The sequence below is a fragment of the Apteryx rowi genome, unplaced genomic scaffold (assembly GCF_003343035.1).
Source record: "Apteryx rowi isolate R43461 unplaced genomic scaffold, aptRow1 scaffold_367, whole genome shotgun sequence".
Lineage (NCBI taxonomy): Eukaryota > Metazoa > Chordata > Aves > Apterygiformes > Apterygidae > Apteryx > Apteryx rowi.
Genome location: NW_020450163.1, coordinates 570,273 through 595,590, shown reverse-complemented (window position 1 = coordinate 595,590; position 25,318 = coordinate 570,273). Strand labels below are relative to the sequence as shown.

At 53.5% G+C, this 25,318-nt stretch overlaps 1 protein-coding gene across 5 annotated transcripts in view; it reads left to right on the top strand.

Annotated features, from left to right (window-relative positions):
- Positions 1-25,072, top strand: part of EXD3 (exonuclease 3'-5' domain containing 3) — a 334,835-nt gene extending 309,763 nt beyond the window's left edge. For 4 of the 5 annotated variants that reach the window (XM_026073353.1, XM_026073352.1, XM_026073355.1 and 1 more), the window contains 2 exons: positions 11,471-11,564; positions 24,564-25,072. In XM_026073353.1, coding sequence (XP_025929138.1) covers positions 11,471-11,564; positions 24,564-24,898 — 429 coding nt within the window. In that variant the 3' untranslated portion in view covers positions 24,899-25,072. Of the gene's footprint in view, positions 1-11,470; positions 11,565-15,271; positions 15,338-24,563 lie in introns of those variants that run through there. The other variant, XM_026073356.1, reaches the window with a different exon arrangement.
- Positions 25,073-25,318: the final 246 nt, after the last annotated feature.

The window sequence follows — 25,318 nt, the reverse complement described above, 5'->3', positions numbered from 1 at the left end:
CCAGCCTGATGCTTTTTAAGCAGATCTCTGCTTGCATTTGAGTTTTCAGATGAGACCATTTCTAGTATTGTCACCGATTTCAGTGACAGTATGAGCTGGCTGGAGGTGGACTCTCATTCTGGTTTTAGAGCCCAGGCAACTGAACTCCAGTCTTTTTTGGTTGGGCTGGGCTTTTTTGGAACTCACATTCACCAGACCTGAGCATCTCAGGCCAAGAGGTGAGATCTCAGTGCAGCTGGATAAAACTCTGCAACCATAACACAGCTTGATTAAGAGTAACAGCAATTAACTACATTGCAGAAGGGGAAAGTTAACCCTTCTCCTGCTGTGATGCAGCCTCCCTTGGGATAGCTCAGGAACAGACTTGCAGAAGGCATGCTCCCCAGAGCCRATGGCAGCACATTGCATGCTTGTGTACGCAGGAAGGGTTAACTCTCTTCCCGGAGTTAAATACAAAGCAGGAAAGCATATTTATACAGGCAGGAAGGCAGCATGCTGGGGTAGGGCTGTAGGAGCTGATGTGTGAGCATTCGGGCAGGGCAGGGAGGAGGGTGGGGAGGGATGGTTCACCCAAYGACCGCGACTGCTCAGCCACCCGGGCCCCCCTGGGAGCTCCTGGCATGGAGCTCACCCTAAAATGAAGGCTTTGGGGATGCTGAGATGCAACCGCATCGTGAGGCAGCTATTACTGCTTTGGCTTTGTTATTAAACTTGCTGTAACCCCTAGAAACCTGTCCTGGAGCAGCACCCCATTGTGCTAGGTGCTGTATAAACAGGGCTTGCAGGTATGGTTAAGGTTAGGTCAAGGCTGCTGTTGCAGATTTTAACTTTCTGAAGGGGCTCTGTGGCTCTGAACCCCGCTCAGCTGGTTGAGAGGCAAAATTAGCAAATGAGTCTTGAGACAGCTGAAATGCAGCTGGAGGAAACAGAGGGACCAAAGGGGTGGGGGGGGGGTGAACATCTTTTTTTTTCCCCTGGGAAATTCAGCTTTGCATGTGGGTTTAGGTGTAATGTTGGGTGAGATTCTCATCGCTGCAAAGCCTTGAGGTAGTGAAAAGGGCTTTCAGTGTCGCTGACAATTAGTCGCCTCAAGTGCCGTTCTGACTACCCGCGGCACTGTCATAGCGAGGCGTCAGCGGGATGGGGTTTGTGGTTAGCGACTTGCAGCTGTGTGTGTGAAGCTGGAGGGAGCGTGTGTACGTACAGAGAGGAGCAAACGTGTCCAACCTGAAGGGAGCTGCAGTCAGCATGGCCCAGCGGCAAGCACACCCCGCTCTTCTGTGCAGAGGGGCCAGATGCTATCCTGCTGCCTGGTCCCTCCGGGCATGGGGTCAGGGCTCGATGGGATGCTGGAGCAGCTGGGCTGGATGTCAGCCGCCCCCCCCCAGCTGCGTAGCCTGTGCTGGGAGCTGTGAGTGCACCCCAGGGAGGGTGCAGGCAGGCGAGCCGCGTGCCAGGGTGCCTGCAAGGAACCCATGTGCTCAGCCAGGGTTGCTGACTTTGCAAGTGTGTCTCCTGGGCCATGCGCCCTGCAGGGACGCATGTGGTTGTGCAGAGGAAGGGATGAGTGTGCACAAGGACACACGACGGGCTTTGCATTTCTCTGTGGTCTCTGTGCTGGTCCTGTACCGTCTGTGTGCTGGGATTAGCAAAGGTGTGCTGCAAACTACAGAATTACACTTTGGCAGCGATGGTGACATGGACCTTGCTCATGTGTGATGGATCTGCAGGACTGCACTGTGCCCCTCTTGCGTGCTGCTAGGCAATACTGGATCCATGCTGCTTTGTGCCACCACTTTTGGAAGTGAATGACCCAGAAGCCGTGGCTCAGGGCAGAGCCGGCGAGGTCAGGCACTGCAGGCAAAAACCCTGGTCCCATCACCGCCAGATGCTGAGCCCTTTCCAGCAGCCTCCCAGAGCTCCTTTTTAACCAGGGACTTGCTTGTGCTTTTCCTCTGCCCCCTATCCCTGTCTCCTCTTCATCTCCAGGGGAGCTGAGCACCTGTTGGACCTGCACCACCCAGAATCATGTCCTGTGACTCTGTTCTCTCTCTCTGAGCAGCTGTAAAATGGCCCGTGTAAATTGAGAGGGAGAGATGCCTTGAAAAGTGAGGCCCAGCAGAGGAACACAGCTGGAGCTGGTATGTTTGAAAAGCAGGCCGCCTCCAGGCTGCCTTCAGTTCTGGCCACTTTTCCTCTGCCCCGTGGCTGACCTCACATTTGCGCTATCTCCCCAATCTTGTCAGCAGACAAGCTCCGCTAATCTGCCCGTTTCAGTGCCCRTGGTTCTTGTTTCGTACTCCCAGACAAATGAGGCCCTTGTAGCTGTCAGGTGAGCCTTTCCCAGAGTTTATGCAAATGATACTAATTAAAGGCATTCTTATCTGTTCGATTTCCCACACCTTTTGCCTCCAAGGGAGATAGAAAACTTCATGTTTTAACGCCATATTTCATGGCAGTCGGAAGGACTGCCTAGGGAAAGCGTTGGGAAATACAGCGGGTCACTCCTGATGAGAAGAGCTGGCTTATGCAACTGTTGAAACACTTTATTATGCATGAGAAACCTTCCAGAAATGGATGACTAATAGCGAAGCAGGAGCAGAGAAAGCAGTGGGAACGCCACACCAGGCTGGCATGGGATCCCATGTCATCTTACCAGCTTAGCAGGGTTGGGCTAGGTCAGCACTTGCCTAAGAGACCTCTCAGAGTACCTGGCTGGYGATGCGGGAAGTGATATTAATGATTCAATAAACAGAGCCCTTCCCTCTTTCTGGAGCCTGAACCAAAATGCCCCCACTCGTTCCCAGGGACCCATCAGCAGTCCCAGATTTCCACTGATGATATGTTACTTACTTCACAGGGTCATAAAAATAGCGGCGCTCAATGCACAGCCAGGTCTGGTGGAAGATGCCACACAGTGCAGGTGTGGGACATCATGGTCTGTTTCCCATCATGGCTCTTGCTGTTTTAATGGGAGACAGTGCTGCCCAGGTTTTGCTGGCCACTGGAGTCTGTTGTGTGCACTGAGAGTTGTTGCACCTCCAAAGCACTGGACTAATGCACCTGTGCGTCTGATCTGCTGGTTGAGTGCGTGTGCTGGGACCCAAGGACATGGAAAGATGTTAGACCATTTGTAACACAGCAGGAGCAGCAACACGAACCTTTAAAATACCCGGTACTGGTGGTAAGAAGCTTGATAAGAAAAGGAGTTCTTGACACAAAGAGGAAAGGAAACAGTCTGGCCCACTGCTTACTCAGCCTGAGTGGTGGCAGTTCTCTCCAAGGGGAGATGCGGATACCGGAAGCACCTGACTCGCCACTGCTCTGCACCTAGAGAGTGTATTTGAATCATGGGCAGGAGGTCCCAAGGTGGCAAACCTGTCTATGTGTAATGCCTGGCCTTGGAGGCTTCACACAGACAACCTGTTCTGGTGAGTTAACTGGCTGAATTTGAGGCTCCAGCATCCCCATTCTAGTGATTTTTCTAGTCTCAATATGTCCCCGAAAGAAGCTCTTGGATGCTCAAGGACTGTGGTTGCACAACCAAAATGAGAGTTGGAACCTCTGTCCGGAGGAGTGTCCCTTTCACCAGATGATATCCATCTTGGAGAAAGAGAGAAAGAAAGGGAAAAGGGTAGGCGGTGAGTAGGAAGAGAAATATCTCTCCAGGTGGTTGGTGAATAGCCTTCTGATACGGTGAGCAGAAGACGCCCTTGGAATTGTCCTGACGTGAGATGTCCTGAATTGCCCCAGTGAGTTCACTCCCAGCACTACCAGTGTTGTCCTTTACAGCTGTTTTGGRGATGTTGTGGATTTCCTAAACCAGAATCTCTCCAGGCAGAGAGAGAGGTGCATTTTTGCCTGTACAACCACAGCCAAAGTGGTCCTTCAGCTTTGGTAAATGAGGCTTGCCCAGTGCCATTGGTCAGCAGAGAGAATGGAAGAAGCCCTGTGATCCAGGGGACCTTTTTGGGTACCTGAAAGTAATTCTCCAAGTGCTTCAGCACTTCGGTGGTGCAGCTTTCAGGTTTATCAAAGGAATGAGCAAAAATGACTCCACTCCAGCCTGAACCACTAATTTTTCATGCATATTGTACACCAGCCTATGGACTCCAGGTGAGCTCGCACATGCATCTTCAGCCAAACTCACATCAGCCCCCAGGGCCCTTTTTGAATCCCCAAACGTTTGGCCCCTGTTGTCTGTTTGCCCTGAGTTTTCTTTAAGCTTCTCAGCTCCTGGGTTGGCRCTGGAATGGAAGCCCAGCAGGGGCTGGGTTGTTCCCCCAGAGCCTGAATGATGGTGGAGATGGCCCAGAAGCTCCATGCCAAAGCATCCAGTCCTGGGAGTCTTGGGAGGTTCATGTGTTACTGCCAGGTGGTCCTAACTGGGCCAGAGGAAGAGTATTTGTGGCCCAGATCTCCAGTGCCGTATCTGGCTGAAATAATCAGCTGTAAAATCCCCACCCAGGAGGGAAGAAAAAGCCAGCGATCATCCTGAACAAAAAAGCCGTCAGACTGCCATTATTGCAAAAAGATTTCTCACACGTGCTCTCCTCCTTGACCGGTACAGGCAAGGAAAATCTCATGATAGCCCTGTGATTCCTTTGGACTAGCTCGCTGAAGAGGAAGGTCCAAAATGCTGGTGGGYCCGAGATGTCTCAGGCTGCTGTAGGTTCACGCTGGTGGGGTTGACAGCCTTGCTGCGCTTGGGGAGCTCACAGCAACATGGGCACCAGTGCCAGGAAACCAGGGTACGAGCTCTCCCTGTCTGATTCACTCTGTTGTCACAATTCAGTGCAGATGACATCACTCCTTCTAATCCCCATGTCATAGCTCTCGGATGGTGACATCACAGAGCAGGCTGGGCCAGAGAAGCAGGGAGAGGAGTTTCTGTGGGAGGCAGCAGATACCGGGACAAGGCTGGGAGGCCTGGGGGAAGTGGGACAGGAGTGCTGTGGCCATCGCCGCAGTGGCAGCAGTGCCCCAAGGCTGCATGCCCCAAGACACAGCACCTCATTCAGAGGGAAGCAGGGAGCAAGGGACCAGCAGAGCCAAGGACTCACCAGAGACGCAGTCAACCCAGTCCTTACCCTTGGCTTGGACAACACATGCAGAGCCCAGGGAAGCAGGGGGAAAAATCTCGGCCTTGGTGGGAACAGGTACTGACCAACCATCCCTCCCAGCCCAAGAGCTTGCGTTCAGCATGRGCTTTGCTAAAGCAGCTGTCCTTTCTGACAAGCCACAGTGGCGATCTGAGCTAAGAAATGTGCTCTCCTAGCTTTTGCCCTAGCTGGCTGCCAGCAGGCGCCTGCACCCTGTGTGCCAGCACGTGCACTGTGCACGGTGCCCAGCACGCCTGCCCCACTCACAGTGCCCAGGAAGGGGCTGATTCACACGGGGTGCTGGAAGCAGGGCTGCCGTGGGAAAACACACCCGCCATGGCTCCCGAGCGCTGGGATTGCTTCAGCGGGGGTGCAGCCAAGATCCATTTCACAGAGGGCAGAACAGATCTAGTCTGGGATTTACCAGTGACTAAGCGTGTGCTGGCAAGGGCTGCCCTAGCGTGAGAAAGTGAGAGCTACTCCTCCTCGGAGGTGTGCTCACYGGGAAGAAAAGCTCCACAGTGACCTGAATTCCTCTCCTCCCCAGGGCCAGGGCTCCCCTGGGGCAGAAGGAAGAACTGGGGTACCCCAGCTTCATGGTGGGAGTGTGAGTGGTGGCCTGGGCAGTGCTACTGGGAAGGAAGGGGGCTGCTGCCCCCCATTACCACTCCTCACAGGCTGAACCCAGTCTTCTCTGTGGCCCAGATCTGGAGTCCTGGCCCCATGGTCACCCTGCAGCTACCCCAGCTTCATGGAACAGGCAGGCACCCTAGTGCAGCACGAGCAGAGATCTTGCAGACTCAGCCCACTTGACAGGCCATCTCCAAGACAGGGCTGGGGCATGGGACAGAAGCTGCCCTTCACCCCCGGGTTGGGCACAGGTGGATGGAGAGCCTGTGGTATGTCCTCAAGCTGTTGGGGGAGAAGAAGAGGGGGAAGCCCAGGGCAGTGCCCCTGGACCTGGGCAAGGGGGTGCCAGCAGGTCCACTGGATGCCTTGTGCATGGCCGCTGGGGAGCTCRTGCCCAGCTGGATAAGATCAGGGAGCAAGCTTCTGCCCTGGCTTCATGCTTGAGTGGTAGCCCCTGTCCTGACATTGGGCTGTTCCTGGTGTTCTGCTCTTGGTGGTTGCAACTCCTTTGGCCAGTGGCTTGGGGAGCCACGGGGCTCCTGCTGGTGTCTCACCATCATGAAGGGTTTTACCTCCATACATGCCTCACCTCATGGAGGCAATGGCTAATCCTTCCAAGATGGGTCTGGGGAAACCGTGCCTTTCTGAGGAGGAAAAACCCATCCTTTACCYATTTGATAGGCTCCCCCCCTTCCCTATCCTTAAGAAAATAAAGCAAGCAAGCCACACACACTCACACACAAACACAAAAATGCTCCAACCCCACGGGCAGTGAAGCTGAGATGGAGAAGGCTTCTTTGGGGAGCTGTGTCCCCAGGCAGGAGCTGGGCATCAAGCCCAAGGCCACGGGTCCCTGTACAGCAGCCAGACAGTCCAGCCTTATCAAGGTGGCAGGCTGCCCCATTCATTTGATTTCTTATGTGTCATTTTGGCAAGGCATTAAAAAAAATAATTGCAATTTTTATTACAGCTAATTGGCTCTGTTGCTAAGTGGCTTATCTAGCCCTGAGCCTGCCCCCTGCTTTTGGGAAGCTGATGATGGCAAAGGCCTGGAGGCTTAGGAGATGGCATGGGTCTTGTAACCAGAGCATCTGGGAGCCCCAAGCAARAGGGAAATGCTCTGCTATCTGTGGGCTGCCAGGGCATAGCTCGCCCCAAGGAAATAGATTGCCTCATTTTATAAAGACGCTGAAATTCAGAAAAGCAGAGAAATTTGCCTAAGGCACCTGAGAGAATTATGGGACCCAGGAGTCCTTGTCCAGCATGCCTGGCACCTCTTGCCAAATGTTGCAGAGACATCATGCTATCCCCATCTGCTTCCCCATTCATCCCTGCTGGGGAAGTGTGCATGGAGACATCATGCTTAAAAATGCCAAGACTGGCTATTGAGGTGGATTTTTGTGGGCTGTCCATGCATACTTCCCCAGCAGGGATGAATGGGGAAGCAGATGCCATTTGCCCTGTGGGCTCCAGCTATGTCCATGTTGGGGTGGAAGCTTGAGGGCCTTGTGGTCCAGAGCCTCTTTGGGCAGTTGCCAACATGCTGGAACAGCTGTTGCGTGCTGAACCATGCCCAGGAGGTAAGGTCTCCCATCCCTTCTCCCCTCCTTGTACCTGTCCACACCTCCCACATCCCTGCTGCCGTCCCTGTGTGCCTCCCACACACAGGCTAAATGCTGCTTTCTGGCTTGCAGCCTCCCTTGATCCCTTCCTTTCCCTCAGGTTAGCTAGATTTGCTATCCTGTTGTCACCATCCCACCAGTAGTGAGACCTATTCGAACAAACCTTGGCACGAATCTCTGGGACCTGCTTGCATTATCAGGAGGGAAGCTGCAACCACCAGGGCCTGTTCACTCTTGGCTGTGCACTGCAATCCCACAAATTGCACAAGGCACCTCGTGAGCCACACGAGGACTTCAGGTGGCTCGCGAGGCAGCAATGCTGTTTGCTCCGTTCATTTTCCAGTGTAACATGGGAATATCACCTTGGGGAAGGCAGCAGCCTTCAGTTCAGCCTGGGCTGCAGCACTAGAAGGTGGCTTGCCTGGGCCAAAAAAGAGGAAAAGTCCCATGGCTGCTTGGGGAGGCTGTGGGATCTCCACGCAAACTTCTGCTCTGCTCTTGGAGGGAAGGAGCGACTGTCAGCCTCCATCAGGAACACAGATGAAGGAGGACAGAGCAAATGCACCTGTCCACCCAGCACCCTGAAAGCCACAAGCAGCTTGAGGATGAGCCTTTGGGAGGCATAGTTAAAATTCTCTGAAAAGAGAAAAGAGGATGCAGCAGGACTCCTGGCATTTCAGAAGTGCAATCTGCCTGGAGGGCTGCATCTCTGGCCTTTACAGGCTGGGACTTCCTCAAGCCCTGAGACCTCTGACCATCCCACAGCATCAATATGAGCTCTGAAATCAGAGCTGGCAGGGGACAGAGCATGGCTCTGCTGTGCAGCCGCGTCAGGGTCTGTGCAGAGCCCCAGGACTCCTGGGGTTGAGGGTGATGTTTGGCCAAAAGGAAAGACTTGGTCTCTCTTCCCTGCACATCCCTGAATTCAATTGTGTTCCTCTTCCCTTTTTCACAGCCGTCTTTCAGGAGGGAGCATAAATAGGCCCTGCCTGTCCAGCTGATGGGTTGGTCACACCAAGGTGGCTGAATTTGTGAGCCCGTGCAAAGTGGAGCCAGGGAGAAGGAGTGGAAAGGCAAGAGGCAGATGTGTGAAAGTGAGCCGGCAATATCTCCAGTCTTTGTTATTTCAGGCAGTTAAATGCTGAGAAGATCAGATGAGATTGTATCAGGTAACCTCCTTAGGTTATAATGTAACCCTCCCTCATGTGATGTTCTCAGTGAAACTAAAAGTGATATCTCCTTTATTAACTTGAAATGCTGATCTGGCCCCTCCGAAAATTCAGGTTCTCTCAAATAAGATCTTCTTTCTGCTTTCCTGGGGTTTCATGCAGTTTCACTTCCTCTGGGTACCTCTTTTTTAATGCGTGAGTGGAGGAGGACTGTTTCAGGGCTGCACAGGGAGGGCTTGGGACATTCCCAGGAAGAGGGGGCTCGCAGAGGTAGGCCCAGGTCCTGCTCCCACAGGTGACCCTGGACACCCTCAGCATTTGTCCTGAGCATTTGCTGAGGTTTTTCACAGTGTGAGTAAAGAAAAGGAAAAAAAAAAATAGAGATCAGGAGCAGTATGCAAGCGCCCAAATTGTATTTGATGCCCTGCGCTGTAAAATTGAGGGGGGTTTTGATGAAATTCACTTTTAAAAGTGGTGCAAAGACTTCCAAGTCATTTGGGTTGTTTCAGGATTGTGCCTTGTCCATCTGTGTGTGTGTCTGTCTGAGGCATTTCTCTGTCAGTGTCAGAGCAGTGGATTTAGGCTTTGAGCACAAAGTAGCCATGGGTTGTGACAGTGCGATATCCAGAGCTGCATCTACTGAGGTCTTTCTCATTGGTGGCCAAGGCAGTGGGATTTTGGCTACTGCCTTCAGCCAGGAACTCAACCTCCTCCTCTTCCTCTGTTCCTGGCAGGCCCAGCTGGAGGCAGGGCAGGGGGGCAACAGACACTGTGGGAATCGGAAGGATTTTTCCATAGCAGAGCAGCTTTCCTTCTGCCAAGAAGCAAGAGGGCTTGGGGCGTGCTCCCGCTGCCGTGCTCAGTGGCCCAGTTCACCCTCGCTTTCCCATTCAGCAGGGAAGGCAGCAGGTCTTGGTGGGAGCTGGAGGCCAGCTCATCTGATCGAATGCTGAGGAGGGAGGTTTTGCTTTGCYGAATTCAGGCCATGCGGTGCTCTGCGGAGCCACCGCGGAGGGCTGGGAGGAAGTGGCTGCRACTCAGACGCCTTTGCTGAGCTGCCTGGAAAACGAGTTCCCCGAACAGCTCTTGGCCCCAATGGCCTTGCTGCCACAAGGCTTTCCCTCACACTCGTCTCAGACTCTGCCTGCAGTGCAGCTTCAGGGAGTGGAGCCCTGGCATCTTTTCATGGTTAAAATCATGCCCAGGCTGGGGACTGTGCGCTGCTTTTGCAGCCACTGCATGGGTTGGGGGTGGAAATATCTCTTGGGGAACAGAAAGAGCGGGACAYCATGGAAAGCTTATTTTGAAACAAATCATCCTTCCACCTCCCTCTTTTATGCAGCTGAGTGGGAAGAAGGGGCATCTTTGTGCCACTCCATGACCCCGGCACTCCAGCTAGCATGCCGCAGACACAGAGCTGCTGGAGGGCTGCTCCRATGCCCGTTCAGTCAATGGAAAGACTTTCTGGTTTCAACAGGCTTTGGAGCAAACCCCGAGGCAGGCAACTTGTTCTGGTTGGTGAAGTTATGCACCTGCCTCACTGCTTTCTTTGGGTGCAGCATGTTCAAAATGCTCCACAAGCAAAAATCAGTCCCTTAAAACAAATAACAAGCTAAAGGTGTTGTAGCACATTCCAGGAATTGGCTTGAGTCTGCCTGGTAGTTTCCACTCCCTTAAAATACTTTCTTCCAGACTGGGAGGGTAAGAGAAGAGCAAGGCTGTGAGGTGGAGCTTRCTGAAATTCACAGGTTAGGACCCTGTCCAGGGAAGGTTTAATGCTAATTGCTTCTGGGTGAGCACATCTGGCTAGTGGCTGCATCCTGATTTCAGCTCAAGAAACCTTGCTCTGGGTGTTTCTTTCTGGACGGTGTTTTCAGGAGCTCTGTACCTGGTGGTTCCCTAAGGGCACTTGCAGGAACTCAGGCCACTTGGAGAGCTCTGAAGGGGCATTTCCCAGACCAAGAGTCAGTTTAGAAAACGTGTTTGTCTGTGTTACTGGTGCTACATAAGAGATGGACCCAGTGGAGCAGCCTCTGCCTGCTGAGACCCTGGCTTGCCCCTTCGGCATACCCTGCAGTCTCAGCAGGTCTTATGGGACAAGAGAGAACAAGTTTTGAAGCTGTGGCCCAAACTCTTTTTGACACTTTAGGCCAGCCTCTGTTTCTGGCATTTTATGGCATTATACAGGGGCTGGTCTGAGTGAGAAACGCCAGGGAGGAAGGGGGCAGTGGGTTTATCTGCTGCCCTGATGCGGTTGCCAGGCATGAAAAGCTAAAAGCCTTCATTGCTGGGAGGGGGCTAAATCTCAAATGCTCCTCTGAATTTTCTGTGTTCACTTCTGGGCTTCTAATGAATAGCTCTATTATGGGCTTTTAACAGGTCTCTCTGATAACATTGTTCTTTGCAGGAGCATTTATACCAGAGGCTGGGCTCGACTTTGCCCTAGGGTTCAGCTGGGGGCAGGAGCTGCGTCTACTAGGGCACCTACCTCCTCTGGTGCCCCCTTGGGTGCCTGGGCACCACAGGGTGCTGGGGCAGCCTCTGCCGCAGAGCTGCCCCATCATGAGCCCAGAAGTCACCTTCTGCCTTTGCTGGCTGCAAAGGCCCATCCTTCACACCRCATGGATCCCAACAGATCCTTCATAGGTGCTTCTTGTGGCCCAGAACATGAGCCAGTCCCAGGCACTGCTCCAGGTGTTCACGGAAAGGAACCACTGATGGATGTGGCTAAGYGCTGTAAAGATGGAGTCTTTCTGGGAAGCAGGATTTTGTGACCAAGTATAGAGCTGCGGACCCAAAAGTCTGCATCTGCTCCCCCTCTGCCACCCAGTATGTAGTAGGACAGGCCTTGTCTCAGTTTCCCTGTGCGGTGATGCTCTCCTGGGCGCAGAGATATCTTGGAAGCGTGGCTGTCGTCTCACTGACCTTGCCCCCTCTCTTTCACCAGGTGTGCAACTGCGACAAGTACCTGAAGATCTCCAAAGAGAGGATGAGGCAGCTGATGGAGGGCAGCAGACACTCAACGGCAGAGGATGATGCAAGTAAGAGAGTGGGGGCCAATGGCTCCAATGGTGCAGTGGTCAGGCACCTGCCTCTTAGGATCTCACTCCCCAGCTGGGAGTCACTGCCCCGTGGCAGGCTCCACTCTGCTGCACGGCCCAGAGAGCAGCTCGTGACTTGTAAAGCACCATACATTTCCCCCAGTCCCTGTCCAGGACCAGCGTAGGACAAAGGCTATGAACACTGGTGCTCAGCAGCTGTGAATCCAGCCCTACTTACTGGGAGGGGAGTGACAYTCTAATGTTTTCTTTTTCCCCATAGTATTTCTTGGTCTCGTACGCTCCAGGTCTCTCTGGAGGCTGGGGAAAGCAGCAAGCCGAGGGCTGTGTCACCTCTGGCTGCAGTGTACCCCTTCTCAGATGCCCATGTGCTCTCATCTCTCTAGGATTTTGCACTGACTGCTCTTGGGTGTTCTCTATGGTCTTTTCCTGCCAGTGAGTAATTTGGGCTCTTCCTTCCCAAGATCGTGCCTCTGGGAGATACAAACGAGGGACAGAGTTTCCGATGGAATGAGGATACCTCCACGCAGTGGAGATGGATGAGGTGGGATGGGAGAGTCTCCTAACCCCCTTTGGAGAGCCCAACCTCAGGCAAGAGACACACAGGCTCTGGTCCCAGTCTCCAGGGCAGAATGGGACCTTCCCAGCTCAGGCTGAGTCTCTCAAATGGGGAATGGGSGTCCCCCCCACCCCAACCTGCTGCTATTGTAACTTTGTGCCAGGGTTAAGCTTGTGCATGTCCAAGTACAGCCTCCCAGCTCTTTCCTCCTGGCAGTCCCACCTGAAAGTGCTGATYTGCTTTGCAAGAAGCTCTGCCGGGTTTTGCATGTGATTGCCTGGACCTGGGATGTTTTGGGTAGGTGAAATGCCAGCAGTGGCCCAAGTGACAGCCTAAGGCCATTGCTACCTGACTTGGGAAACTAATCTTCAGCTGTGAAATGCCTCCTTGCTGTTAGTGTTTGCTAATGCATGACATGATCCCTTTCTCACCTGCACAATCACTGTTAAACTAGGTCAGGTTGCAGGAGGAGTGAGTAAGTGCTGCCTGCCCAGAGAAGTTCTTGCAGGCTCCGTTGGGAAAGGCCTCCTCCACTCCCTGCCCCAAGCTGCTCCGCAGCACTGGTGTTTACACTTTTGCGCTTCTCCCTGGAGGGAGCCACATTTTGGTGGTGATGCCATAGACATGCCGTATGCACGGAGGTGTGTGCGGCTGGGTGCGCTGGGACGGAAGCATGCACTCTTTCTGCCACCGTTCCTGAGCCCGGGTTCTCTCAACAGTAAGCACATCACTGACTGCCTCGTGCCTGTGTTTCCTCATCTCTGTGACAGGGGACAGGCAGGACCAGCGCAACATGCTTTGGGATCGCTGACTGCAAAGCGCTCCTAGGAGGCTGTGGCTTTGCTAGGAACAGCACGTGTGGCTCTGTGGGATGGAGGGACATGGTGGGGTGGCTTTTCCCATGGTGCTGGCAGCTGGGAGCACTGTGCTTTCCGAAAGGCCAGGGCATCCTCCCAGTGGTTTCTCCTGTGAGGGCACTCACTGTTTATATGTACCCAGAGACCAGCCTGGCCTGTTCAGCCAGTTTTAGAGTATGGGAAATAGAAATGTTGTGGTTTATGTTCAGCCATGTGAGCGGTTTCCCCTTCCCCCTCTGTATGGAGATGATGGAACTGGGGGTGTCTCACACGTCATCCTTCAGTTGACGCCCCTATGCTCCTCCGCACATGCTTTTACGGGGCCCCCTCACTTCTCTGTCCTTTGCACCATATCTGCAAAACCCCTGTACTCCCCGTGTGCCATAAGGTCCCTCTTCTTCCTCTGCCTCTTGCTGGGTCCCACTCCAGCCCTGCTTCCCGTGTGATAGAAGGATGCAGCCTCCACCAAGGGAAGGATACCAGTCTGCTGGGCCAGGTTTGAGCCACATGCCTACTACGCTGGGTGAGATGTTACCAAGGTGTGTCCTTAGACATGGAGAGGTCAAGACAGAAAATGTCTCAGCGTCCTCCAGTGACAGGGTCAGGACCCTTTGTTTCACCAAAGCAGCTCCCAGAAGGACAACCAGGGTTGGCAAGAGAGCACCGAGAGGTGCTGCATCCTCCTAAATCTCAGCACTTTATTCCCATCATTTCTTCCCTGCCTACATGCCAGACCTGGCTAGGCTGCATCTCAGCAACCCACCAGCACACACATTGCAACAGGACTGATCTCACCAAGCCAGGGGCAGGTGTTTTGGTGTTTTGCTGCAACAGAGTTMTAAAATATAGGTTAACCCATGTGAATTGAGTTGTGTCTGTGCCAGGGAGCATGTGGGCTGGGTAGATGGCCACAGCTAGGCAAGTAATACCTGTCCCAAAGCAAAACCCTCCTAGGGATTTGCCTGTGAAGTCCCCTGCTGAACAATGGATTAAGCTCCTCAAGACTGGTCAGATGATGCTGGTTGTCCAGCACCCAGTTCCTTAGGAGGAAAATGCTCCTTCCACCCATCCCACCCCATTCCCCAGGCAAGCAGAGAAAGCCTCCTCCTATGTGGTTTCACCTCTTTGAGGAGAAGCAAGCAGCATCTGAGCAGGGGCAGATGGAGCCAAGGATGTTGGGACACCCACCAGCCGTGCATGGGAACTATTTCTGCCGGAGAATCCTTTGATATAAATAAGTCTGTAGCTCCTCAGGTGTTCTTGGAGTCAGGGCCTGGAGTTGCAGAGAATGAGAGCTGCTTACATTTTGGAGTTCATTGCAGCAAAACCTGGGTCAGTGCCACTCTCTTTGGCTCCCAGATCTTTATGACAATGCTTCCAAGTGATGAAAGGCAAATTATTCATCCTGTAATAACTCACTTGAATTTGAACGTAGGTCTTTCCCAGGTTTTAGGGTACATTTTTCCTGACACAGCCCCATTTTTCTTGCATGAGGGCTTTGATGGAAGTGTTGGAAATTGCTTCAAGTCCAGACAGTTTTGCCCTGTAATGCCCTTTTTCCAGCGGAGTGCTCTGAGCAGCTTTCTTTAGGGGGCTCACATGCCTAGAGCAGGCAGAGGAGAGGGACAGAGAGAGGTGACAGTGCTTTTGGTCACCATGTGGCACCTGCAAGATGTGATCATAATGGAAGCTGTTGGCAAATTGCAGGCTCCTAAGTGACCCAGGTGGACTGGTTGTGTCACAGGGCTCTAGTCTGGCCAGGGGAAGCTTCTTGCTTAGTCGGTGTGGTAAAAACTGGTGCTTGGGTGATGCTCTGCCAAATGAAGTCTGGTTCCTAAGAAAGACAAGGATGTATCACATTAGATCTGGTTAGGATATGCCTAACAGAAAATGCTTCTTTCATCATAAAATCACCCCTTTCCATTTGAAACATTTTGCAAAACACAAAACAGCTGTTCTTGCTCTTTCCTGAGCTGTGCTGCTAACCAGCAGGCTTGTCTGATCCTCATCGGGCACTTGAGTGTGTCCRTGTCTCCCTGCCACATGACGGAAGAAGTGATGGTGGCTGGATGCTATACAGGGAGAAATCACAAGCCTCGTSCAGCCCTGCAGCATCATCCTTGTATGGCCTCTGACCATCGTCTGCCTTAAAAACCTGCTTTACCTCACCCATGGTGCAGGAATGGCAGGTCCGAGCAAACTAATCCTTCTGGCCTTCACTGGCCTGAGAAACTGTTGCTCTTGCTACATCCATGATGTTTCTTTGCTGGCAGGGCCTCCCTCCACCGCTCCAAGTTAGAGAGAAGCAGAGGCTTCAGATACAGCAACAGGGATGCTTGGAGAGACCAACACAGCATCTTGGGAAGCCCGAAGTGTGGCAAAGATGGGCAAGCTGGGCTGGACTTGGGGGTCCTATATGACCAGCCATCAGCTGGTTGCTCACATGCCCATGCTGGTATTTGAGATCAACAAGCACAGGACATCATGGATGTCTCTCCTGAGCGCAACACCCTGCTTGGACCATCACAGTGGTGCTCCCAGGGGCCAYGGAGGCTGGTGGGCTGGGATCCGTGCCTGGCACAGAGGTGAGCTGAACTGCACTTGGAGCAGCACGACTCTGGGGCTCCCGGACTTGAGGCTGGCAGCGTGCTCGGACCCAAGCATGATTCAAGAGCTGGCATGGTCAGCAAGGCAATGGTTGCAGTCTCAATCAATCCCACTTTGCTGCCGGCATTTCACAGAGGATCCTGCTATAGGAATGGGAGCACAGAGAGAACAGGGCCTGCCAGGAGCCCAAGGAAGCTGAGAAGCCTCCTTGTTGGGGCTGGAGACCCAAGGAATGCTGGCTGGCTGTTGTGGGCAGTGGAGTCRTCACAGCACACTGCAGTCCAGATAGATACTGCTGGAAAACTCAGCTGGTGCTGGTGTCCTCCTGCCCCCTGCATTCAGCAGGATGTTTCTTTTGCATCCACCTGCATTGCTGAGGATGGAGGGGAGAGAAATAGGGGATTCTTGGTCCAGAACTCCCCACTCTGCTCCCACTCCTGTAGCAACCCAGCAACCCCTAGCATTTTCTGTGTCCTCTCCCCTTCCACGCTATTTTTATTCTCCTCAAACTTTGCATCCTGCAGCTGCAGGATAAACCCTGGGGAGCCCCGCGACCTTTTGGAGGAGCAGTCGTGGTAACCGGGAAGTCCCCATGCTGTGTGACAGGATGGCGTGGGGTTGGCAGGGCACTTGGAGCAGCGGCAGGGCAGGCTGGCCGAGTTGCCACTTTGTGCCTTTCTCATGGCACATTTCCTACTCACTGGCCTGGAGCAGTGACTCTGTTTCTTTCCCTTCCTGCTCCTCAGCTTCACTCAGGAGACTGCGCTGCACAGCTCTGTGGCTGAGCCCGGGTGAAACCCCGGTGGGGGATGCATGTGGAGGCAGTGTGCAAGGAGGCAGGAGGAAGAGCTGCAAGATGGCAGTGAGCGAGCTGGGAGAGCTTTGCAGCAAATCCAAGCCCAGGCTGATGCTAGTAAGATGCAGAGCTTCTGTCCCCTTCTTCCATCACACCAGGATTTTCCTCAGTCATGGACTCTGACCCACAGCTGGAGGAGGCCACGCTGTGTCCAAAGCCTTGATGCTAGATGCAGTTTTTTTCCTGCCCTGCTTCCCTATCTACAGCATTTGACTTTGCCATGAGCATCAGACCGGTCTTACTGCCACGTGGGCAAGGGCGGGCAATCCTCGTGCTGTCCCACAATGGCTCTCACACCCACAGTGCAACCCACACATCTCCAGTGCCTTGGCCGTAGGACCAGGCTAGCACAGGGCCAGGCATGCAGGGGAGACCAGCACATCCTGAATACTTCAGGCTGCTCTGCACACTTCTCTAGGTTCCCCAGCCTCCCAGCAAGCCAGGGGGTTGCTTGCCTGCAGTCAGCTGTCCACAGTGCTTGGGCCTCTCAGGCACAGCCCCAATGGCTGGGGAAGGGGCAGGTCCTCAAGGTTCTACATCTACGGACTCAAGGGTTTCCCTGCCCTCCCTGGACACCTTCTTCCTCAGAATGGGGAACCAGTGTTTTTAGGCTCTCTTCACCCCAGGGCGCAATGGGGCAATGTGGCTTTCTCCCCTCTGCCTCTGCAAGGGACAGGGATGGGGGCTGCTGTGCTGCTGCACAGGGCTGGGAATGAAGGCTGCAGCAGTGAGACTGGCCAGAAATAGCTCCCAAGCATGACTGGGTTCGGGGCCTGCCAGCTCCGCCTGTTCAGAAGAATTTTGTTTGCTCATGTGAAAAAACACTGCTGGGCTGTGAACCGAGTGACATTTTCAGGGCTGTGGGTTTGCAGAGTTGTGTATGTACCTGCTGACACCAGTGTCACGCCAAAAGCACCCCAGGAAGAAGCTAGAGGCATGTCAGCTGTGTGTGTGTCAAAGCCACAGAAAACATTGCTCTTTCCAGCTTTGGGGCACAGGATCCAGCAGGATTTTCTCCCAGAATGGGAAGCAAAAAAAGATTGTAGCAACTTAACCTGGCCTGTTGCTTTGAGCAAGCTCATCCTCCCTTCTACGCCTGCTCACCCAAAAAGTTCTTAAGAACTTGGCCCGGCTAATGCAGCCCAGGTTGCATAATCCCAAGTCCTTTGTCCTCTGCTTATCTGACTTATCTAGAAGGAAAAGATAACCAGGCATCTTCAGTGCCCTGCAATCGAGTGTGTTTCTCAGGCTCGTAACTCCTCTTATCAAGTTCAATCTCTCACCACGGCAAGGTTTCCCATGCACCTTTGTACTCCAAGAATGCTCCCAGGTCTGCTTTCAGACTTGTGCAAAGTCTTTACGATGTGCGCTTTCTCCAAAACACCTAATCCTTAATTGCCTAATTATGGACAAATCTCCTGTGTGTGTGTGTGCGTGCGCGCRCAAAGTGGTTGCGATGACAGCTGGGTGCGGCTGCAAGGCTGTGAGAAGGGGCCCGGCTTGCACAAGCGCTGCCAGGTCTCAGCGCCTCTCAGGACTTGGCAGGAGGCTCTGGTTCCCACTGGGAAGCTGAGGAGGTGAGCGCGAGGTTCCTCGTGTGAGCCAGCCGGGGCAAACACCCTGCTCTTCACCTCAAGGCCTCGTGCCTGAATCTCAATTTGGGTGACACAGAGGGACTTGTGCTAGAAATGGGGCATGAGAGCAGGACTATGTAGAAATACCTGGCTCCTCCAAGAGAGCTCGGATTATCCATTAAGACCCCTGTCGCTGAAACCCCTAGGGGAAGGTCCCCTGGGCTGCCCAGGGCTCACACACGTGTGGACRGGTTGTTCCTACGCAAGTCAGGACTGTGTGGTCTGAGAAAGGGGAGGTTCAAACTAGGTTTGTCCTGATCCAGCTCCATCTGGGCTTTTCAGGCCCTCCTGTGCCCCTCTGTACCGCAGTGAGAGCCTTCCAGGGCTGTCCCAGTAAAGCTGACCCAGGACTTCCGTGTTATCGGTGTAGGCTCTAGGGGATCCAGGTCACTGGTGTCACCACCACACTGACCTTTGCATACAACCCCCGAAACCCAAAAGGCCTCTCTTTGGTCATGGGAGGGTGGCACATTCCTGCTGCCCACCCTGGGCAGACCGTACCATGCCCAGCTCGACAGCTCTGCCTGTGGGCATYCATCCCTCCCAGCTGCACCCTTCAGCAGCCACAGATCTGGACTCTTTGGACAAGTTATGTTGCCCATCACAATTCTCCATCTGYTATAGTTCACACCCAGGGCTTCTCTGGGACTGACACCTAGGTGATCGCTTGTGGCTGCAGGTCCTGGGATGCTGCTCTCACCTTGGGGCACACTACTGGCTCTTTGTTCCCCAGGATTAAGGTACTGCTTCTTTTTGGGCACCAGGAACCATGCAGTGCCACAAGGCATATGAGATGTGCAGAGCAGCGTTGCTGTGGGTCTTTCCCACTATCCTTTTGCTGGTGACCCATTGTTGAAGGAAAGGTGATCTCTCCCAGGCTAACGAGGCATGTGCTGCTCCCCACCTTGCAGACTGTGTGGAGAGCTGAGCTGTGGGTTCACTGGGCCACATGGCCATGGCTTGGGCATGAAGCAAGGCTATTTCAGAGGAGACAAGTGCATCTCCTGGTCTGGGTGATCCTAGTAGAAAACAAGACCACTCACAGACATCATTTGTTGCTACTCCTTGTTCCTGGGCATGGAGTCAAGCTGCAGAGAATTCCCTGTCTTCCTGCACCCCCACGTTGTGCCATTTGTACCAGGCTTGTCTTTCTCTTTGTCTGCACAGAGCTGAGGCTTGAGCAGTGCTGCTGCAGGGCAGTGGAGTCAGAGAGCCCACTGGTCACTGCTGGGTGCCCACTGCCTGTCTCTGGCTCCTGGGGACCCAAACTGGACAACCAGTTTGCCCAAGTGACTCGCCACTGCCTGAGCAGTAGCTACTAGCTTTCAGGCCCACCTCCATCAGTGTTTCTTACTGACGAACTCCTGCTGCAGGCACACCTGGAATTTGCACCTCCTGCAGAAAGATGGGATCCCTCTGCTAAGGATGGCCTTGCTTAGCCAGAGGAGGAATCTGATCCAGAAATAAGAGGAATTGTGGTCCTACAGTGTTCTCTTTCCTGTGGACACACCAGTGCTTGGCTGGAAGGACTCAGATGGAGATGTTGCTGTTGGAAGGGAACAGCAGCGGTTTGTGTGGTGTGTTATTATGATGGGCACTGATTTCCCCACCCAAGCACAGGTGTGGAGGAGCTGGAGAGAGTGTGACGTAGTAGAAGCCATGCGCTGAGGGAAGACTAATATCACAACTTGCAAGGAGCGGAAGGGAGATTGCTGTGGGAAGACCTCTCTGCTTTGCTGAGCAGGGTTTCTAGTTTAAGGAAAGGAGCTTGAGGAGGATCATTCCTTGGTTCCTGTGCAGCTCTATAGCACTAACACACCTGGGTGCTCAGTTTCAGGGGGACCTGCTCGGCCATGCCCCAGTGTGCTTGGAAAGTCTGCAGATCTCAGCCTCCAAGAGCTCTTTGCACAGAGCCTGTTGGACTCCGTCATCCTTGGGTGACCCGGGCAAGAGGGGGAGAGGTGAGGGAGAGGGAAAAGGCCTTTCTATTTTCAAGATGTTTTATAATGGGATTATTAGTTCCCAAGAGGTGTTTCTAATTGATTTGATAAGGAATTGCTTTCATTTCTCCTTTCCAGAGATACAGTGGGAATCCAGCCTTTGGCATGAATGGTCACAGATCTCTTGAAACTGTAGATCTAAAAACTTCTGGCACATTGTAATAACATATTCAGCTTCCCTCRGCCTCACACACACACACACGCACACCCACACATGCCTTTTGCTCCATCTCAGGCATGGTCATTGCTCAGCTCTGCAAATCACTTACTTAACGAGTGATTTTTGGGCTTGGTGAGTAGCGTCAGACTGAGCTGGGATGTCAGCACTGCTGAAGGAGCAGCTCTGTCGAGGAGAGCTCTGCCCAGGGATGGGTTTTGTGGCAGGCCTGGCTCGAGGGGTGGTTTCCCACAGGACCAGGGAAAAGCAGATTTACCCTGCCAGGACACCTGAAACAGCCGGAAAGCTTGTGAGAGGTTCACCGTGAGAGAGGGCTTAGCATGTGTCCCGTGAGCTAGGAAGAGTGTGCATGTGTGTGCACGTGTGTATGTGTTGAGGCTGGTATGCTTTGCAGGATAAGAGTGGTTTTGGGCCCCATATTGCAGAAAAACCCTGTGCTATGCATGCCAGGTGGTTGTGGGAGCATAGGGCCTCCGTGGGCACTGTCTTGGGGCCACCTCATGTTTTAGTTCTCTCACTCAGATAAGGCAGCCAAATTTACTCTGCTTGGAGAAAGCAAGGGAAAAAGGGGATAAGTGGAGCGGAGGGAAAAAAAAAACCCTCCTTAAAGAMATCCCCCCTTTCTCCATTCCCTCCATGGTCTTCCCAAGAAAACTTTTTTCTGCAGAGCTGTGGAGGACCTGACCTTTTCACAGCGACTTTTTTCCCCCTTTAAGACTGTTTGCTTGGTTGGCACCCTGCGACTGGCGCCCAGTGGCCTTTTCAGACGTGCTGCAACGGGAGCACAGGCATCTTCAAAAGCCATGAAAAGAATTCGGCCGGAGGAGGGGGGCAGGGGGAGAGGAGTTTTACAAGCTCCCATTCAAAAATTGTTACTTTGAAGTGATGTAGCATTTTCAATCCTTTGAAGCACCACAATTAGGAGGGGGCTGGTGCAACCTAAAGGCAAAACACTGGGTGAATATCACGGCCTTTCTCTCCCCATGCTTTTAAGAGATGAACTTTTCCTCCCTGCCTGCCTGTTTCTCACGAGCCACCTACCAGGGGGATGGGATAGGGGGTAGTTGGGGGATGCGGAGACTTAGCACTCCACATACYGGGAAGGAGAGGGTCTACAGTTTGCTTTGCCCACCAGCAAGACCTGTGGTCAGTGCTGCTGTGGGCCAGCTGGGCTGCACCATGGCGAATGCATGGAGAGTTTCCAAAGAAAGGGCAAATTACCATCATTCTTGCAAAAGCATCAAGACTCAATCAACTATCAAGAAGTCCCAACACAGGCACTGGAGCACCCTGGGATGCTGAGAGCAGCCTGGGGCACAGCTGAACGTGCCTCCCGCTGGCATGGCTTTCACAGAGGTGCCAGAACTGGCTGTGTACAAGCCTTTCTACATCTGGTAGCGCTGATGAGCCACAAACAGGCTCTGAGCAAGGGACGGGCAAGGGTCTTGCAGAGCCCGTGCCGGAGAAGACAACCAGCCAGGCAGTAGTTCTCTAAGCACTTGGTTAACTAGATTTTTCTTGAAAGCGGAGCACTCTGCTTTTAATGCCTTTTTCTATGCCAAAATGGATTAGAAAAAAACAAGATAGCAAGCCAAGCTCTGCACAGAAATAGCCTTCTTCAACAAGAAAAAGCCACGAGGAGAAGCACTGAAGAGCCATAGTACGGCTGAAGCCAAGACTTGCACAGATGACTCTGGTGCTTTGCTTGAGAGACAACCTAGAAAACTGAGCAAAAGCTTTGCCGCTTTTCAAATGTGTGGAGTTGCCCTTTCCTGAACCTGCTGCCTGCTGGCATGGGACCCTGAGAAATCTCCAAAGGAGCAAGGCTTCTTCTGAGATGTCCCCGCTCTGGACAGCTCAGGTATCTTCTGAGAACTACCCATGTTCTTCACCAAATGCCAAAAACTGGAGAAAATGAGAAACTGAGGTCATTGTTTTTTCTCCAGGAATGGATTTTAGGGTCCCAAACAGATGCAGAGCTTCAAGGAAAGGTTGAGGGTTCCTGAGGGACACTTGCTTGGAGTGCGGCAATGATGAATCCAGATTTTGCTGATGGGCAGCGAGTAGGACCGGGCTTCAGACTGGTTTTTGATACGTTATGTGACCAGTCCCCAAACCTGCATGGCTGTCAGGTTGCTTGGTGGTCCAGGGCTGGTCTGCAAAACCCTACAGGCCACTGACACTAAGAATATCTCCAGTTAAAGCTTTGACACTGATTGTGGTTGTTTGTCTGCCAGGAATGGGGAGGCTGGCCATGTCCCACTAGTTTGGACACTTTGGGAACGACCATGATTACTGATTTCCTGTTGCTTTGAGGTTCCCTCATGAAAAGATTTTGCATTTGCTTGTGTCTAACATCAGATTTAAGGCCACATTTTCCAGCCTGTATTGCTCCCATGAAGGGGAAGGAAATGCCAGTGCATTCTCAATGGGGAGGGAGTGAGGCAAGCGGAGTGGGAATTGGGTGCCGTGAGACAAGGATGCAGCATGACTGAAGCCAGCATAACCCAGTCCTTGCAGGCTATAGGGCAGCCCTAGTGCACATGGGCTTTGGTTGTCATTTGTGATCTGTGCACACCCGAGGGGGCCGGGCAGCATCTTGCAGCCTGTGTCACGTGGGACTCTTCGCAGTGGTGTGGGGCTAGTGGGACAGGATGGCTGTTACAAGGCAGGCCTTGATTGCCATGAGGCCATGCAGTGATGCAGGTGACCCAGTTCTGCTTGAAGTTCCCCATGCAGCTGCATAGTRTTTTTTTAAAGAGGCTCATCACTGCATGTCTGGGGTCCTGGTGTTTCCAAACCTGGGAGTTTTCCTGAAAAGCTTCCCCAGGGGTTTGAATCCTAGCCTCCATCCTCCAAGGCCTTCCTGGCCAAGTGGACGGGCTTCTGGGGACCACTGCTGACCCTGCCTCCTGACCTTCACGTCCCCAGCCTCAACCTTGCTTCCCCCCGGCATAATTCATGGCACAGCACAGTTCCTGAAGGCTTTGGGATCCGGCTGGAAGAGCCAGCCAAGACTGCTGGTTTCATTTCCCTCCAGCAAGGCTAAGTCCTGACAAAGCTCCCTCTTATCCTCACAAGGGGCAGGTTGAGAGCCCCAGAGATGTCGCTGGAAAGATGCAAGATGCCTTTTGTTGTCTAATTGATGCCCAGGCAGGACAAGCTCCCCCTGCCAAAAATGAGTCATCCCAGAGTAATAACTGCAGACTGCCTCCCTGTGTCACTTGCTGCCAGACATCCTGATGGATGACAGTCAACTGAGCCCACAGCTTCCGCCTTCCGGATCCCAGGAATCTGTCGGGCCCCGGTTACAGGGCCATGAGCAGTGAGAACCTGCACCGAGCTGCCAAAAATGTCATGGGTTTCGTGGCAGTTTGTTTGCGACGGCAGCAGTCAGTCGGCTCGAGGCGGGAGCCCGCGGCACGGCACGTAGGCGCTGGCCCCAGGCAGAAAGCCTGCAGCAGGCCGAGGGCCAGGCCAGGGCTCGGGTGCACGGGGACTCCTTGCCTGCCACTGCAGGACACGGCTCCCGGTTGTTGACAGCAGTGCCCCTGATCCAGGGGTGCAGTGCAGGAGCAAGGGGTTGTGTGGTGGGAGGGAGACGGCCAGCCCCAATGCCCAGCACACTTGGGCAAGCAAGGATAACCTGTTGATTTAYTGATTTACATCTCCAGGACCCTGGCTAATCCCACTGCTCTTAAGGCAGGTTTGTTAATGAGTCCTGGCCATAGGGACCTTGCAGCCACAGTGGCACGCCACAGACAGCGATTGCCAGTGTTTCAACACTCCTCATGTGCAGCATTTCTTACCAAGCTCTACCCAGCCCTGGTGCCACTTGCAGTGTCCTGGCAGCCCACAGTGAGGTAAACTGAGGCCACAGCAAGGTTCTTCCTCCCACACATCCAGAGTGACATCCACTGCAGGTGCCCCCACATGGCAGTGAGGGGACAGCACAGGGGCTTTGCTCCTGCATCCCTCTCCCCCCCAACCCAGGCACAGCAAAAGAGCTGCGTGAATGTGGCAGAAGCCAGGCAGGCTGCTGGGGAGCAGAAGGCATCTGCCTTGGTGTCGTGCTCAGGGCAGGCAAATTTGTGGGTGCTTGTGGTTGCCTTCTCCCATATTTACAGGACTCTCCTCCCTGGGGAGCAGGGCAGAGCCTAGCCTATACTGCCTGCAAGGATGGCAGGCCTATCATAAGGGTTGTTCATGTGGGATGAGCTTGTGCTGAGCGCAGATCCCACTCATCACACCAGTGGCTCATGATTTATCTGCTGTCTCCTGTCCCTGCAGGCCACCTGACAAGGTCTGAAGAGAAGCCGAGCCAATCCTATGATGCTGCCACACTGGCCCATAATTCACCCCAGCCCATTTACAACCCAAACTGCCAGTGTCTGGAGGAGTTAGACCTCACTGGGGACTCTGTGACGCTGGTGAACGGCACAGCCCTGCAGGTCTCTGCCATCCCACCTGGGGTGCTGGACAAAACTGAGCTCACCTACTTCTACTGCTGCACCCGATGCGGGAAGGTGTTCTGGGAAGGGTCTCATTTTGGACGTGTCGTCTCTCAGTTTAAGGATGTTCTTGCCACCGTGGAGGATGACCAAAGCTTCTATGACCTGAGTTGAGGGGGTCATTCGCTGCTTGGGAAGGCTGAGGAACRGGCTGGGGAGCCCAGGGGACGCTGCCTCCCTGATAAACCTCAGCAGGTTTTCCAGGCCATGGGCTTGGGTTTGAGGTGAAGCATGCTGGGCTCTTAGGGAGAGCCTTGTTTGGGGGAACACGGTGGAGGGGACTGTCACGTTTACACTGATGGGGCAATGGTATGCAACAGCCTTAAATCACTTGGCCTCCATGAGCTCATTAAATCAGAGGTGTCCAGGAAACAGATCCTTTTCTTTATTGCACAGGAGCTGTTGGGTCCCTCCAACCCAGTTTGCCCTCTCAGAGGAACCTCTGCTGCACTGTCTCCCACACTGTCTCCCTTCAGGCCGGGCACAGCCAGATGTCAAGGTCTCAGGAATGCCACCCAGGTGGTGCCAACCCTG